General features: G+C 38.7%; 1 protein-coding gene across 6 annotated transcripts in view; it reads left to right on the top strand.

The window, feature by feature from the left end:
- The first annotated feature begins 213 nt into the window (after positions 1-213).
- LOC5573011 (phosphatidate cytidylyltransferase, photoreceptor-specific) overlaps positions 214-17,599 on the top strand; it is a 61,780-nt gene continuing 44,394 nt past the window's right edge. Inside the window, exons 1-3 of one of the 6 annotated variants that reach the window (XM_021843558.1) lie at positions 214-341; positions 971-1,297; positions 9,811-9,935. In XM_021843558.1, the coding sequence (XP_021699250.1) occupies positions 1,169-1,297; positions 9,811-9,935 (254 nt within the window). In that variant the 5' untranslated portion in view covers positions 214-341; positions 971-1,168. The other 5 variants (XM_021843560.1, XM_021843561.1, XM_021843563.1 and 2 more) reach the window with 5 other exon arrangements.

Raw genomic sequence — 17,599 nt, forward strand, 5'->3', positions numbered from 1 at the left:
ATGTTTCAAAATAATGGTTCAACACACAAATCGCTTGCACTGCACACAACTGAACAGCGTTTCGCTTCTGTGTGATTCTTTCCGTTCATCCCTGTCTCAGAACGATGAAGACCGTTCACTGCGCCCTCGGACTTTGATATTGGTGGTCTCGGTCAGCTGCTCATTGCAGTACCAGTCTTATTCTACTACATACCAAATACTGAATCCGTACTGTTATCTGTAGAATGCAATCAAAGTCACACCAGTAGTTTAGCTCTGCTCCTCTAGCGATAAACCAAAGAATTACAAAGGCAACAAAACATATTTTAATTTAGAAGCGACCACTGTGTCAGCAGGTATCGGTCAGTACCCTGGAAAGATCCCCCATGGATAGGACGCGTGTAATCAATAAAGAGTCGCGAGCACGAGGAACAAGTTTATTTAGCAATACAACCCGTGCGTTCGGTATCATGAGGACGTATCTGCAGTAATTGATTTTTCTTCATATTTCAGTAGGAAATGTCCAATCGTCCTTCGTCATACTGAACCGTAAAATCTATTGAATAATTACTAAATTTGTTACCTGTGATCACGCATCCGTACACTAGAAAAGTAATAATCGCATTCTGAAAACCGGTCCGTGACTATTAGTGGCAAAAATTGTTGTCTCATTCTAGGTCACAGTTCAGTGTGCGTGCGTCGTGTAGCATATGTACAGAGAGAGCTATATCCAATTCACCCAACCCGACGAGCTTTGTATCTATCGTGCGACCAGTCTGTGCGGTTTGCGTTCTATCTCGCGTTTGATTACGTTGTAGAAACAAACCATTTGTAAACAATTGAATTTGGGTGGCGATTGTGGGGTTTAAAGGGCCGATTTTAAGCGAAGAAACCAGTTCAATCAGTGAAACCATTTTCGTTGGTTAAATCAACCAAAGTGTTTTTCTGGCCGCAAATGCCGATGTTATTAAATTTTATTTTAATATTCTAGATCGAAGGAGGCCTCCAAGTGATAGATTAGCGCAAAAACCTAAAGAAAAGTAGGCATTTTATTAGTGTGCAAGTCAAGTGCAGTGTTCTTGAAAAGAATCTTAGTAAAAAGCGCTCAAGTGGAAAAGTTTTTATTGCGAGAAAACGGTTCGGAAGTTGCAGTAAAATTGCGTCGAAACGCTTCGCTTGAAGTGAAAAAATGAGCACAGAAGCGGAACTTCGACGGCGAATTGTCGAGGGAGATTTTGTGGGGGAATCTAAAGTCAAGCCTCAGGATAGCACTAAACAGGCGCCACAGGAATCGACTACGGCAGAAAGCTCCGACCACGTAAGTTCCATCGACATTAATTTGATTAACTGTAATTTATCTATAATAGTACAGAAATTGCAACATTGTCTATCGCCGAAATGGGATAAATTTATCGATTTTTCCACAGTACATCTCCCCTCGCTTTCCCATTACTCTGTCATCGCTATAGACAGCTTTCCCTGGAATGTATTCCCTTGTAAAGCTGATGCGCCTGTCCGCTTCAATTTGTGTTCGTCTTTTGTATTCATCTATGTTATGAGATGAGATTAGTTCGCAAAACCAGACAAAAATACCTAGAATAGTCCATTTCCCAATAACGAAAGGACACTTTCGTAGTTACGTAGCTAACAGAAGAGCTGTGCGTGTCCTCTTCTCTAATTGGATTTATTCCCAGCCGGGACGCCGCTTGTATTGGAATCGATAAAAGAAACCTTGTGCGAAACATTGTCTCGTTTCGTAACATCATTAAGGTCGATTCCAAAGTGTAGAATCCTATCTGGGTAGCATGGCTTACTTAGCGTTTACTTTACATCGCGTGCATCAGAATGCGAATTTATAAACAGCCAACTCTCCATAACTCGATATTGAAAGTAAGATCAAGTTAGGTAGAAATCGATGTAAAGAACATAAAATGAGTAAACTACGGTTCAAGTGAACATCGAATTAGTCATGAAGACCAAATTTTATTATGATTCTATAACTCGATAGTTGTAATTCACTGCAATTATTCATTTTCTTGAAAGTTCAATCAATTTCAATGGTAAAGTTAATGACCGTTTCAATTAATCCTGAGTTATCCAATCTTCCTTTTCTTATTATTCTTCTTCTTCTTCTTGGTATTACGTCCCAGCTGGGGCAGAGCATACCCAGGCAACATCACACCCGTACAACATAGTGAACGGAGTCGTTTCATTTACGAGTTTCCTCGCATTAAGGGGGCAGGAACCATCATTAAATTAAGATTTTTTAAAGGAAGCTTATTCGTCCAAAATTAGGAAAATGGTGTTCATTGTGTTCTATTCGAAACACATTTTCATAGACTAATATTTAATATTGAACAGAAAGAGTGCTTTTGAAGTTTCGATGATGACGATGATTACGATGACGAATTCTTGAACGTGAAGTTCTGTTCTATAACTTATAAGTTCATGACCATTATCTCGAGGGTGCCCAGAGGATTTCCGGCATGTGACAAATACAACAAAAACGATTGAAATAGTCTCCAATATACTTTAGTTATAAAATCTTGAAGATTCCGCGCGTTGCAATCATTGTTTATAGCTGATCCGTTTATGGTTACTATCATGAGGAAACCAGAATGTGATGAATGTGATGGAAAATGCTTGAAATAGCCTCCAACACTTATCATGAAGATTGATGTGTCGCAAGCCTTGTTTCATGACTGGTCCGTTTATGGACACTAAATTCGCTCAGGTTCAATAGTCTTCTATACTGACGGTTCCAAACAAAACGATCAAGTGGGAGTTGGTGTTACAGGTCCCGGTGTATGTCTATCAGTCTCAATGGGTAGATGGCCAACCGTCTTCCAGGCTGAAATACAAGCTATACTAGAATGTGCTTCTATTTGCTTAAAAAGAAAATACAAGCATTCCAACATATGCATTTGTTCTGATAGTCAAGCAGCGCTCGCTGCTTTGAAATCATACACATGTACTTCAAATTTGGTTTGGGAATGTACTCTCTTACTTCAAAAATTATCGTTAAATAATACTATAGTTCTTTACTGGGTGCCTGGGCATCAGGGAATAAAACGAAATGCAGATGAGCTGGCAAGAGTTGGATCATCTCAACATTTACAAAGGTCAGAGCCTTTCTGTGGAGTCTCACCATGCTCCATTAAAATGGAGCTCAGGAACTGGGAAAAAGCCATGGTAAATACCAACTGGAATAAAACTGTTGAAGCCCGCCAATCTAAAAAGTTTATAACACCCAATAAATCAAATCAACCGCATACTCTGTTATTGGTTCCAGAAGAAATGGTATTGACCACTTGGTTCCGAAGTTATTCCAGATTCAAATGGGGTATATTTGTTCCGGAAGTGATGGTTCACGTTGATTTTCCTAGATAAGCGGTTCATTGTTTCTCATTTATTCTGGCCATTTCGGATACCCGGCCACCTGACATCGGCTCCTAAATGTAACCAAAGAGTACATTTTCTGACACTTAAAATTCATGATTTTTTTCTGTACATCATAGATATAATGCCAAGGACCCACTATGGCTTATCAGGTGGCCAATAATCAAAAAAGTGATGTGCCCTAAATTTCAATTCTTGTTCGCCATTTCATTGTAAACATGTCTGCTAAGAAATCCCCAAAATATTAGGGCATGATTTGCATTGCACACTCAGATATGGGGTGCCAAAGTTGATCCTATGGAGAAAAACTTGTTTTTATTAACAAAAACTATGGTTTACTCAAATGAATATAACTTTTTTTCTATAATACTTACATAAAATGCATCAAAATAGTGGCTTTTAGATGATTTTTTATAAAGTGGTTAAAAAAATAGAATAAGCTTATAGTTAACACATCGAGTACTTTTTTGTCCCAAGTTGTCCCAGGCTGAAATTTAGTTCCAAGGGTGCTTTGAGATTTAAACTACACGATCGTAAAGAATTTAGCTGCACAAATTTGCACTTTTTTAATTTAAGGCTTTTTGAACTTTTCCAATATTTTTAACCATTTTCTATTGAAAACAGCTAAAAACTAATTCAGAAAATAACTGAATTTCGCTAAATCATTCATATCATCATTTCTATGTAAGTTTTAATATTTATAATGGTTTGCACAACGTTAATCGCATAAATGGCTTAAATGCATTATAAGTAACATAGTTTTATATTTCGCTATAGGCCCTATTCAAAAGTTAGTCTCGAAAATTTGTTTTTTGAAAATAAAACATCAAATTTGTATCATAAAACTCATAAATACGACATGAGATGTAAAAAATATTTTTGGCCGCCAGTCTGTATGGAAACCGCCCATAGTGGGACCATGAGGCCATATGGCCATATCCGGACATCTCGGAATCGGTTCCTGCAAGGCATCAGTGGACCACTTTTGTAATCCTTCTCACTCATATCATATGACAGCTATAAGTTTAAATTTTTTATGGTGAACATCATAGATATAATGCCATGAAACAATATGAGGATCTGGCCACTTTCGGATACTCCGGAATCGGTTCCGATAGGGCCTCAGAGGGACACTTTTGTAAACCTATTCATTCAAATCGTGCGACGGCTCAAAATTAATGTATTTTTATCCTAAGCATCATAGCTATAATATAGACCAATAGAAGGTTCTGGCCACATCCGGCTACCCCGGAATCAGTTCCAATCGGGCCTCAAAAGGGACAATTATAAGCTTATTCACTCATATCGCTCAAAGAGTGTGTTCACTTTTCCATAAAATATTATGAAGGAGAGATAGAGGGCTGAACACAAAAGGTTGGCGTTTTCTATAGTAATCTCCATACAAACTTCAAATGGCGTGTGCACAGTCAAATTTCTTCCAAATCATTTCAAATTTTGGAAGGTAGCTTTTTACCATAATTTAAATCCTTTAAGCATAGGGGAGCAAACATTTCGAAATTTGCATCACTCTAATGAACATTCTTTAACACAAAGAAAACGTCACAACATTTAACTCGACAATAGTTACGGAAACCGGATTACATTCACCCTACTGATCAATTTCATATGTCACATGTCTGAAATAATAAAAACACAAATATTTATCGTACTCGAATTACATATTCCTTCAATTAGAGCGTTAAAATTAGTTTTTGCCGAACTATACTTTTTTACGGCGATTGTGCAAAGGTTAACATGAACGCACAGAAACAATAATATTGAAAATATGAATTTATCGGCTTAGGCGTCCGGTACTGGGGGTAGAGTTACTATTGTCTCAGGACAACATAAATGTACTGACGAGTCTCCAACCATCCCGTCTCTCAGCTCATCGAAATCCTAGTGTGCTGCGCTAGCCGGAGGCTCACGAAAATTCGGAAAGCTGAAACTTGGTGATGTGCTCCCAGGGAGATTCGACTCATGCGTTGCTCGGCGATACGGCTCGCCATCGGTATCCAAGTTGTGAAACAACTGATCAGTAACGAAGAGCCTCTACAACTATTTTCGCCTCATTATGCAGGTGTCTAGATAGTCTCTACCTGGGAGGGAGAAACCAATACAAAATGTATGTACGTCATAGTGAGCCGGGATTCCACTGTCACGAACTGTCACTGTGAGCCCAGATCTCAAACATTGGACTAACATGGAAAAAACGCGTAACTGATTAAAACACATTTTCGCATTTCATCAAAAGTGACAAAAATTGAATGAAAATCAAGTCATGCACATAATGCAAGTAATGTCACGTGAGCACCTTTCAACTGATTGAATATAAAGTATTGAAAAACGCATGGTTTTACTTTTTCCAATGAAAATTAATATTTGGTGCATAGAAAACTGTGGCCCTTTTTCCATGTTTGTCAGAAAAAATCGAAAGTACACAACAAAAGAAAACTAGAGATTTTTCCCAAGCCTGCCTTGATTGTTGTTGGCAAGCTGGAGTTATCTTGCAGTTCAAACAAACTTTGTTCTATATTTCGTGTGTAGTATCGGTGCCTCCCTCCCAGGTCTCTACATGGTCGAAGACTCGCTATTCGAGAGTTACAATTTCGATCCTCGTTGAAACGACTTTGTCACCACTTCAATTATTGCGCTGAATTTGAAACAGCACATGTGACGGAGCGCATGAGACCGCATTGAGACACATCTTAAGAAAATAAGGCGCACCAAGAAAGGTCTCACAATGTAGGTACAGCGCGCCCGTGCGGCAAGCAATAAGGCTCCTGCACCTAAGTCTACAGCACGCGCGCACAGTAACTCTAACTGGGGGATTTCCCCCTAATCAATTGGGGGGGACTCCTCTTAATTTTTAAAATATTAGTGATAATGCCAATGTCATATACAATCCAACCAGATTGAATTAAATAAAGAGAAGTGATGAATTCATGTCAATTTACCAACAAATCAGGGAAATAGTATAGTATATTAAATAACTAATTATCCAATATGCAAGTTTTTTTTCTAAACAAGGAGTTCTCTTTTCGCCCTTATGTCCATTATGCCCCTAATTGCCTAGTTAGTGACAGCCGAGCCATATCTTATCAACACATATAATGGCCTGATGTCTAAAATTATGCAATTGTGTCTCACAGTAAACTAGAGTAAATCTGAACTCCATCGAAAGAATTCTTTAAAAAAAAAAATACGATCAGTAGTTCTGGAAAATGAACTAAATGTCAGAGCGTTTTCAATATTCATTGAATTCTTGGATGATAATATCCAATTAAATAATTCAAAAACTTTAAGTCTGTGTTTCTGAGACTAAAAAAAACTTAAAAGCACAAACTCAACATACTTTTTACAGGCAAATGTTCGACAAAAATTCGAACGGTTACAGCTAAATTGCAAAACATTTGGCAGTCGATAAATCTAGATTTGAGCTTGATGCACTTTACGCCACTGATCAAATGGACACCAAATAACGGTACCCGTATAGGTGTTAATCATTGATTATAACGATGATAACCGCATAGCCGGCATTTTAGCAATCTGCTGCAAATTTGGACTCGGGCGTAGCCGTTCATTTTTGGTGTGATTAGATTTTGGCAATGGGTCAAAGTGTTGGTCGAATATTAAGAAGAAAAATGGAAATGTTTGTAAATAATAAATCCGATACAAAAGTTCGTTTTTGTTATGCTGACCCTAATCTACAGTTACCGCCAAAATAAAGTGCCCATTTACTTGTTATCACGCAAATTGGTGAAACACGTAACAAACGGCAAGTTTTAGATCCAATACATGACGAAATTCTAAAAAAAAACAGTTTTTGCCTCGCGATAATTCCTAAAACAATTGATGACGTTAGTTCTTTGTTCTTAAAAAATGTTCTGGAATTTCTCAAACGATTTTTTGGGGGAAATTTTCAATTTAAATTTTTGTACGATTTGCATTACAATTTTCGGTAAAATAACTTCGGGATGTAGTATCCGGATCGAACAAAACTTACTTTCAGCCAATTCCACCATCGGTCGAACTAGGAAATGCTAGATTTGATCCACACGGGAATAATTTTCATATGGGTTCCAAAACAAATACGTTTGAAAACTTATTGCATAAATTCAAAGTACTTATTGGAATAATCCCTATAATAATTTTCGGAGAATATGTGAAGGTATCACTGAAGATGAATCTTTAGATGGATTCTGTTAGCAATATACTTGGCAGAAACCTTCTGATTTCCATAAAACATTGTCGGCAGATTCCTTATCAGATGCATTGGAAACTATTGATGGAGCTTTGAAGTTATTTCCCAGTAAGATCGTTATCAGACATTTTTTGTTCGGTGGACTCCAATGATGTTTCAAATTAGAATGACCCGTTTTGATTTGGTTTATTCTTAGACTGTAACACAATTGAGACACATTGCTCATATCTCGTCAGACGTACCTTGCTGCCTTACTCCAAAGACAGCGTGATTGAGAGCAAAGTCTATCGAACATATTCTGTTGTCTTCGTACATAGATACATATCTGAAGTCGCATCCACCCGCAAATAGAAAGCAACCTTGGTCACTTATTCATTGTGTATGTCAGCAGCAATCACTCAGTAAACGCAAATTAATGTAGATTGATCGTATGACGTTTTGCAGCCATGCTATATTAGGGTAACTGAAGGCAAAACGCGCCGTCTTAGGAAGGAAGTGTTTTTAGCTATGAAGTATATTATTAGAGGTTCTTAGGGTAATTTGTACCTGAGAGAGAGGAGGCAGCTGGCTTAGATTGCGAGCTCCCAAAAATCAAAGGAACCTGTCATCAACTGTCACTGGAAAACCGCACAGAGCGCAGAGCGTGAAAAACCGTCAAAATTTGGCCAAACTCAAACTGGATGTGGTTGAAAATTCAGGTTCTTCTCCTGTGATCTCGCATATAATATCGTTTCATATTCAAATATTGTCGATTGGACTTAAAATGCTATTGATTTTTTTTTTAATTTTATGTTTTTTTTTTCGATAACAAATGGGATGTGAAAATGGTTTTGACTCATTTTGTGCTCTCCGGACCATTGTGAACAACCCAAACATGAGAAGAAGAAATCAAAGAAGCCAAGAAAACCAGCCAGTTGTCAGTGAGCTGTCTTCTCTCTCTCAGATTTGTACCACTTGAGGAAAATGTGCCGAAATACTAAAAAACATGTATGTAGTGTTTTAATACACGAATCTAGTTGGTTTGGGTACACCCCATTGAATTTTTCATCATAATTGCATTAGATTGTTGAATTTTTTTTTTCACAACACTACTTTTGCGTGAATTAAGATTGATGCGGGGCACGATACACCGCTTTTTGGGGCATTACGTTTGTTGGAATTTGAATTCAAACGGCTGTTTGTGGTGTTACGGTTTTGCTTCACGAGTTGATTAAAGTTTAAGTCCTTCAATACGCTTTTTAAGGATAAATTCAACGCTTTTTTTTCGCATGGAAACTATGGGATTGCACAAGGCGATTTTCGGTGATAGTTTCAAAAGTTTTGTTGTTTATCGATCTGAAAAATGACCTAGAAAACAACACAAAATTACAACAAAAAAAACGTTTTTTCGAGTATTTCACGATTTTTGCCAGGAAAACACCAGCATTTTCATACATTTTCTATTATCTCGGGTGAAAAACAGCGTCCCAAAGACGTCGTTAGCTCAAAACGAGGGTGGCGCGTTTTACCCCAATAGCGCATTTTACACCCAGTTCCCCTACGGACTTGGGCAGATGGGGCTAGAGGAAAAAAAAAAATATGGTAACAGCCCTTGTGTTCATAACTGTTACTCAATTTTTCAATCATCAATAGCGATAGAATGGAAAATTTACATTATCATTGTGTAGGTTTTTAAGCTAGAAAAGTGAAAACTTTTTTAAAATGCCTTCGAAAGAAAAAGGTAAATTGGTGATCCAATTTTCATAACCAGGACAAATTTTTAAAATATCTTGCTCTAAATTTAAATCTTTCAAGCATAACAAAACATTGAAAGTACTATATTTTTAATGGTTTTCATTTGCTTCAAAAAGAACACCTATTCTGAAGTTATCTATGAAAAAGCCAAATAAAAAGTGCATATTAAAGCAGATGTTTACATTTGATGATTGCGTTTTAAGTGAATTTCTATACCATTTAATATAGTTTGAATTTTATTTTAAATAGATACTGTAATGTTCGCATAGTGGACGTAAGTACCAATATGACCATATTTCAGTTTTCCATCGCCACACATTGTTTTCATTATAGAACAATTCTGAACATGTACCAATCGCCTTATTAGATTACTATTTATGAGACATGGACATAATATGCTTAAATTGAAGAATTTCTGAATTCGTTCCCACACCATATATACATTGACGAAATAATCAATGAATTGTTGTTTCCATCTCGGCTTCATCTTACAGGTCGATTCCGAAGAAGAAAAGTTACCCGAAGAAAAATATGTTGAAGAAATGGCCAAAACAATACCGCAAGGAACAGACAAGACTCCAGTGGTTCTCTCCGAAGTGCTCAGTGGACTACCGGATAAGTAAGTTTGCTAATTATCTCTCTCATCATATAAATAAGGAATGGTATACAAATCATGTCATGCTAAATTTCAACATCACCCTCCCATTTGCACTTTTTTTTGAAGAAGTCTTCTGAAATTTTTGTAAAGCTTGGTTACGTTTTCCTTAGGTATCATATAGGTTTTTTATTACATTTCGATTGTACCCCGTTTGGCATAAAGTCGTTTGGCATAAGGTCGTTTGGCATAAAGCCGTTTGGCATAAAGTCGTTTGGCATAATGGTCGTTTGGAATAATGGCCGTTTGGCATAATGATTGAGTTAGAATGAATATCGGCATTTTGGAAGCTTTTACCGAGATCAACATCACTGAGCCCAGAGCAAAATTTTTTCGTAGTTTCTCAATAAGCGTGGTGGTCGTTTCAAGCTATGAATGTCAAAAATTGTTGTGACATTAGAGAGCATAACTAAATAAATCTCGTGACGGGTCTGGTGGAAGATCGTTTCGGAATAATAATTTTCTCCACATCCCAGAACATAAAGTATCGTTGAGTTGATGCGATATACATATTTGAAAATAGTAAATTGGCAAAGAAAATTTGCAGTTATTAATAAATGAAACGCACATACTTTGCTGCAGATCAAGCCTATATACGAGGGCAGATTATTTTTCGTTTAAAATGTTTAAGGCTCTAACACTAAATAGCTTCTCATTTTTGAAAGAACTTTTTTCCCCGACTGTCGTTTCTCTGAATGTCGGTTCCCCGAATGCCAGTTCCTAGAATGACTCGTTTCCACGAAAAGTAATGCAGTTCAAAAAGGTGCTATAATAGTCTTTAGTGGCTGGAAGGTGAACAAGCAAGAACGATAAGCAATCTAAGAAGCAGGTATTCTGTCATTCTTGGCTATACACATGTTGGCAAAAATATTGAGGACGGTAAAACTCGAAATAACCGCCAAGTAAATGAAGAAGTAACTGCAGTAATTGATTTCTCTTTTCGTTGATAACTTGAGCAGATCAATGTTATCAATTGCCGCCATTTTGTCAGTTGGGAACAACAAAATATCTAAAAAATAAAGAAATCTTAAAAGAACAGCCTATGTATAAAAGAAGGTGAAATTTGTTTCAATTTCAAATCAACAGTTTTTATGCCTATAATTTGGTTACATTATATTAAAAAAATCCAATGTTTGAAAGAAGGGTAAATTAGTGCTAAATATATCAAAATCTTCAGTGCAAAAAAATATTCCAATAGCGGAACTCAAAAGAAGAATTAATATTTGAAAGAAGGGTAATTTTAGCATAAATTATAAAATATTATTGACAATAACTTTCCTAATATAATATTATTATTCGTACGTTATCGCTCCAATTAGCACGCGCTGGTAGTTGAAGTTATTGAGAGCATGGACGGACCGAACTATACGCTATTTTCATACTTGCATGATCGTCTCGACCAACACGCTTGTCTTTTCTTTAGACAACGTTTTCTCAACGCATAATCGTCCCAAACTACATGCTGTTCTTGATCGTAAGTGGTCATCCCGATCAACACGCTTGCCTTTTCTTTAGACAAAATCGTCTCAAGGCATGGTCGTCCCGAACTACATGCTCTTCTTATACTTGCGTCCCGATCCACACGCTTGTCTTTCCTTTAGACAACATCCTGTCAATGCATGGTCGTCCCGAACTACATGCCATTTTCATCGTTGCGCGGTCGTCTCGATCAACACGCTTGCCTTTTCTTTAGACAAAATCCTCTCAAGGTATGGTCGTCCCGAACTAAATGCTTTTCTTATACTTGCGTGGTCGTCCTGATCAACACGCTTGTCTTTTCTTTAGACAACATTCTCTCAAGGCATGGTCGTCCCGAACTACATGCTCTTCTTTTACTTGCGTGGTCGTCCCGATCCACACGTTTGTCTTTCCCTTAGACAACATCCTGTCAATGCATGGTCGTCCCGAACTACATGCCATTTTCATCGTTGCGTGGTCATCCCGATCAACACGCTTGCCTTTTCTTTAGACAAAATCCTCTCAAGGTATGGTCGTCCCGAACTACATGCTTTTCTTATACTTGCGTGGTCGTCCTGATCAACACGCTTGTCTTTTCTTTAGACAACATTCTCCCAAGGCATGGTCGTCCCGAACTACATGCTCTTCTTTTACTTGCGTGGTCATCCCGATCAACACGCTTATCTTTCCTTTAGACAACATCTTCTCAGCAAAACAAAATAAATGTTATGACAGTTTTCACAGCAAATAAAGAAAAGTGTGTTAACTTTACACAACGACTGGATTGTTATATATCCATTCAAATCCTTGAAGAACGATAATAATTCAAGCCTACTCCTATCCAAGTGTTACCACCGCCGCTATATGTGGATTTTAAAATGAGCGCAGACATATATCTAATGGATCATTGAATGTAGTTTTTGCCAGTGCTCACCGCATCAAAACAAAGGCGCCACTGTAAATAGGATTTAACATTGTGACAGCATTGCTGTTCTGTCAAACACACAAGGCTACGGTGGCGCTATCTATGCTTTCCATAGCGGTCGTTTTGGTTATTTTAATGATCCATTAAAAACTATCTCTATTAGAGCCAATAAACTTCGGTATGACTAGAATTCAAGTACAAACTCTCTGCACAAAATATATTCCTATCATGTTATGTTGTAGACGATCAGAGAGCATTGAAAAACATGATAAACTTTTTTTTTCCTTCGAAAATGTACAGATCCAGTCAGTGCTCATGTACAATTAGTGGGATAAAATTGGAAAATTGGTGTTTGGCTATATAGGTTATAAAATTCAGGATTCTTTTTTTTGTTATTTTTTTTGTGAATAAAAGAATAAAAGGGTCAAAATGATTATGCCAATAGAAAATAGTTTAATAATTAATTGATTATGAGCTAATTTTTGGGTCGAAAAATTGAATTTTGGACGTAAACAAACATTTTCAATGACATTTCTCTCCTTCTTCTCTAGCGACCTCTATGATGGTGGCACATTTAATTTGCCTATAAACACCGAAACGTTGGAAGCTTTGATGACTGCGACGCCGAGAAATTCCCCAGTGATATATTCTTATCTCTTTCTTCCATAACATTTGTAATATTTAACAGCAAGATAAATAAAAGTCAAAGTCCAATACAAAATCAAATACAAAATCAAAGAGCCTTCCAATGGGACGGGTCAACAGATTTTCACATTTCTTTTAATGTTGAATACAACAAGAGATACGACGTGTTCGTGTGTAGACAAAGTTTAGGAAAATCTTCGGAATAGTCGTTAAAACGGGAGGAACCTAATGGGTCATTTTGTATGGGAGATTGCATGTCATTTTTGTACAGCCTACTTGATGGCAAGACGAAGTTTACCAGGACCACTAGTCTTCTATCTTCTATATAAATAAAAATGGAATGGTGTTGGTATGTCGCGAAATGACTTCTGGACGAGTCATCGGATTTACCTGATTCTTTCACTGTTGCATTCGTCAAGAGTTCCGACATGATTGTGTGAGGAAAAACTTTAGGATTAGTCTCCGGAATAGTTGATAAAACGGGAGAAAATGTATCTGTCACTTTGTATGGGAGGTTTCATAGCATCTTTCAACAGCCTACTCGATGGCAAGACAAAGTTTGCCGTGACCACTAGTTGAAAAAAAAAATCATTACACATAGCTTTCTTGCTATTACTAAAAATAAATTTTGAATAGTTCGTTATTTTGAATGTCGACGTATTTTCATAATTTTCTATCTTAAAATACCTTTTCATCGCGAGACAAAATGCAAAAATAGTATTTTCCTCCTTAACCATGAATCGCATCACCGACCAAACATCCTTCCCGTGGTGATTGTGGAGATGCAGAGGTGTTCTCGGTCTCTTGAAGGAACAATCATTAAACCCTAACATTCTTTCCCCATCCCACCTGACTGTAAGGACTTGGCCAGCGCCGTTATTGATCAATTTTTTAAGATCTGCTAAAATTGCACTTCCCTTTCCATCCCTAATTAATTTGGATCGATATGCAATTCTTACCAGTTCGGATCAGTCACAGAGTAGCAACCATTGACATGTACAGTCAGTCTATGCTATGTACCAATATTTACTGGCTGTTATAATACCAGGAAAAAGGTTGAAGACGGTTCTGTTTCTCACCACCTGATACAGGAGTAACAACCTAAATAAAATATACGTACCTAGATGAAAAAAAAACCGCTGTAATCTTCTATTGCCACGATAAGTGCTTTCTATTTAGCCATAGCTATAGCGGTGGTTTTATTGATGTTTACATAAAATTTGAAGTATAATTTATCAAACTTTTTTGTAATCTAATCCACCAAGCATGCATAATACAACTTAAACTTTCATTTAAGATATAATTTGGTTGAAATTGCTCGATTAAATTTAGATTAAACCGATTTTTTCAACATGCTTGCTGTCTCCACACAAAATTCTTCGTTTCTCTTATATGGAAAAATACAATACTTTTTCAAACCACCAAAAAATAACTTTTCCGCATCGAAAACAGTATAAGCTTTGTTGATAACTATTGTTATACACATAAAGTTTGAATTATATGGCAAATTAAGCAAATAAATTGCCTTACAAGCTGGTAAACTTGCATGCAAGTTGACTGAAATAGTCAATTTTTTCATTTTCAACAGCCAATATTTCATAAACTAGACGTATTATTATATTTGTGAAAACGGCAATGCATTCAGCACCTCTTAATTGAGTGTATAGCGGTATTTTGGTGCTTGAGATAAAAACGTGTTCCGCAGTGTAATCAAAGAAAGCTTTCAAAAAGTGCTGATTAGAATACGTAGCTAAGGAGCAAGCTTTTTCCAAGTTATAACGTTTTTTTTGTGAATTTATTTCACCTATAAAAATTTCGAACTGCTACGGCAAATGAGATGAGATAAACTGTCAACAAAATGCCAAAAAAGCTTAATTCAATTCGTTTTAATCATATTTGTTACTGTTACATGCTTTATTGATCTTTTCTTAAGCTATATATAAAAATTAAAACAAAGGAAATTTTTTTCACGTTTTCCTCTTGCATCTGAATTCAAGTGCTAAACGTTTTCAGTTCCGTTCTAGATGATCGTTTTAATCGACTGTACTGCCGTGAATCGCAAGTCAGTCCCATTTGAATTTTCGTCAAAATTGAGTTAAGTTCATTTTTCAACATATGCTCTTTCAGATGCTCTAATTAGATAATAAGATTTGTTCGGAAAAAAGTAGGAAAAACAGCAAGTCAAACTGTCCCATAATGAAGAGTAATCGCATATCAGTCCTACTACAGATTTCCACACCGTGTAACACAAAAATGAACCGTGTTTTGATCATCTTGATATTTTTCTCAGAAAGATATCGTAGTGAATAGCAAATTGTGAAAGTTTTATTAAGATTTGAACATGTTCCAATCTTCTGGAATTTATTGAATATTCGTATGGAAAACGAGTTGGGCTGCAAAACGGTGAGTCGACAACAAGGAAGGAGCGTTCAACACAGCTCTGGTCCTCACAAGTTCCTACCTCACGCTTCCACGGGTCAAACGATGACAAAGACCGCCAGCTAAGGGTTGCGTACTTAGCTGGTAGTGCAGCCTGGGCACTGTTGTCCTTCTGACATCAGCTAGATTGAGGAGGTACGTCTCGAGCGTCTGTTCACCAGGAGGTGCGGCTCAAACAGCGTCTGTTCTGGTATCCAGCGGCTGAGCAAGAAATGCTGAATCGCGCACAGCTAAATCTAAGGTGGTAGCCCCATCAGCGCGATCGTCCTAGTGTTAGTTGGGACGTTAAACAGAGCTGGCACGATGGCGCTCCGGCGAGACAGGAGTGTTGGCGTAGGCCCAATAAGCCACCCGTAAAAAACCTTATTGCGAATAACATAGGAGATAATACGACCCGGAACAATCAGCAAAGACCCACGCGACGAAATAAGGATTACGATTGGAAACTTGGAACATGGAACTGCAAGTCACTTGGTTTCGCAGGTTGCGACAGGATAATCTATGACGAACTACATCCCCGTAACTTCGATATCGTAGCGCTGCAGGAACTTTGTTGGACTGGACAGAAGGTGTGGAAAAGCGGGCATCGAGCGGCTACCTTCTACCAAAGCTGTGGCACCACAAATGAGCTAGGAACTGGCTTCATAGTGTTGGGCAAGATGCGACAACGCGTTATCGGGTGGCAGCCGATCAACGCAAGGATGTGCAAGATGAGGATAAAAGGCCGTTTCTTCAACTACAGCATCATCAACGTACACTGCCCACACGAAGGGAGACCCGACGACGAGAAGGAGACGTTTTACGCGCAGCTGGAGCAGATTTATGACGGATGCTCGCCGCGTGACGTGAAAATCGTTGTTGGCGACATGAACGCACAGGTAGGACGAGAGGAGATGTACAGACCGGTGATCGGGCGGAACAGTCTGCACGCCGTATCTAACGACAACGGTCAACGATGCGTCAACTTTGCAGCCTCTCGTGGTATGGTAGTCCGAAGCACCTTCTTCCCCCGTAAAGATATCCATAAGACCACCTGGAGATCACCCGATAACCTAACCGAGAACCAAATCGACCACGTTCTAATCGACGGAAAATTCTTCTCTGACATTACCAATGTTCGCACATACCGCAGTGCGAATATAGATTCGGATCACTACCTAGTTGCTATATGCATGCGCTCAAAACTTTCGACGGTGACAAACTCGCGTCGAAGCCGAACGCCGCGGCTTAACATCGAGCGGCTACGGGACTCAGAAGTAGCCCAAGAATACGCGCAGCAGTTGGAAGTGGCCCTACCAACGGAAGAGCAGCTCGGCGCCGCCACTCTTGAAGATGGCTGGAGGCACATAAGATCCGCCATAGGTAGCACCGCAACAGCAGCACTAGGTCCAGCGGCCCCGAATCAGAGAAATGACTGGTATGACGGCGAATGCGAGCAGTTGAAGAATGAGAAGAATGCAGCATGGGCGAGAATGCTGCAACACCGCACGAGAGCGAACGAGGCACGGTATAAACAGGCGCGGAACAGACAAAACTCGATCTTCCGAAGAAAAAAGCGCCATCAAGAAGAACGAGATCGCGAAGCGATGGAAGAGCTGTTCCGCGCTAAAGACACACGGAAGTTCTACGAGAAGCTTAACCGTTCGCGCAAAGGCTTTGTGCCACAAGCCGACATGTGCAGAGACTTTGACGGAAATCTTCTCACGAACGAACGTGAGGTGGTCGAAAGGTGGCGGCAGCACTACGACGAGCACCTTAATGGTGATGTGGCCAGTAGCGGAGGTGGCACGGAAATAACTTTGGGAGCACGCGCGGACGACGAAAGACTTCCGCCTCCAGATCTCCAAGAGGTAGAAACGGAGATTAGACGGTTGAAAAACAACAAAGCCGCTGGAGTGGACCAACTTCCTAGCGAGTTGCTAAAATACGGTGGTGATGCACTGGCAAGAGCGCTGCACTGGGTTATTTCCAAGATTTGGGAGGAGGAAGTATTGCCGGAGGAGTGGATGGAAGGTGTCGTGTGTCCCATCTACAAAAAGGGCGACAAGTTGGATTGCGCCAATTATCGTGCGATCACAATTTTGAGCGCCGCCTACAAGGTACTCTCCCAAATTCTATGCCGCCGTCTATCACCAATTGCTAGAGAATTCGTTGGACAATA

This window comes from Aedes aegypti, chromosome 2, assembly GCF_002204515.2.
Source record: "Aedes aegypti strain LVP_AGWG chromosome 2, AaegL5.0 Primary Assembly, whole genome shotgun sequence".
Taxonomy (NCBI): Eukaryota; Metazoa; Arthropoda; class Insecta; order Diptera; family Culicidae; genus Aedes; species Aedes aegypti.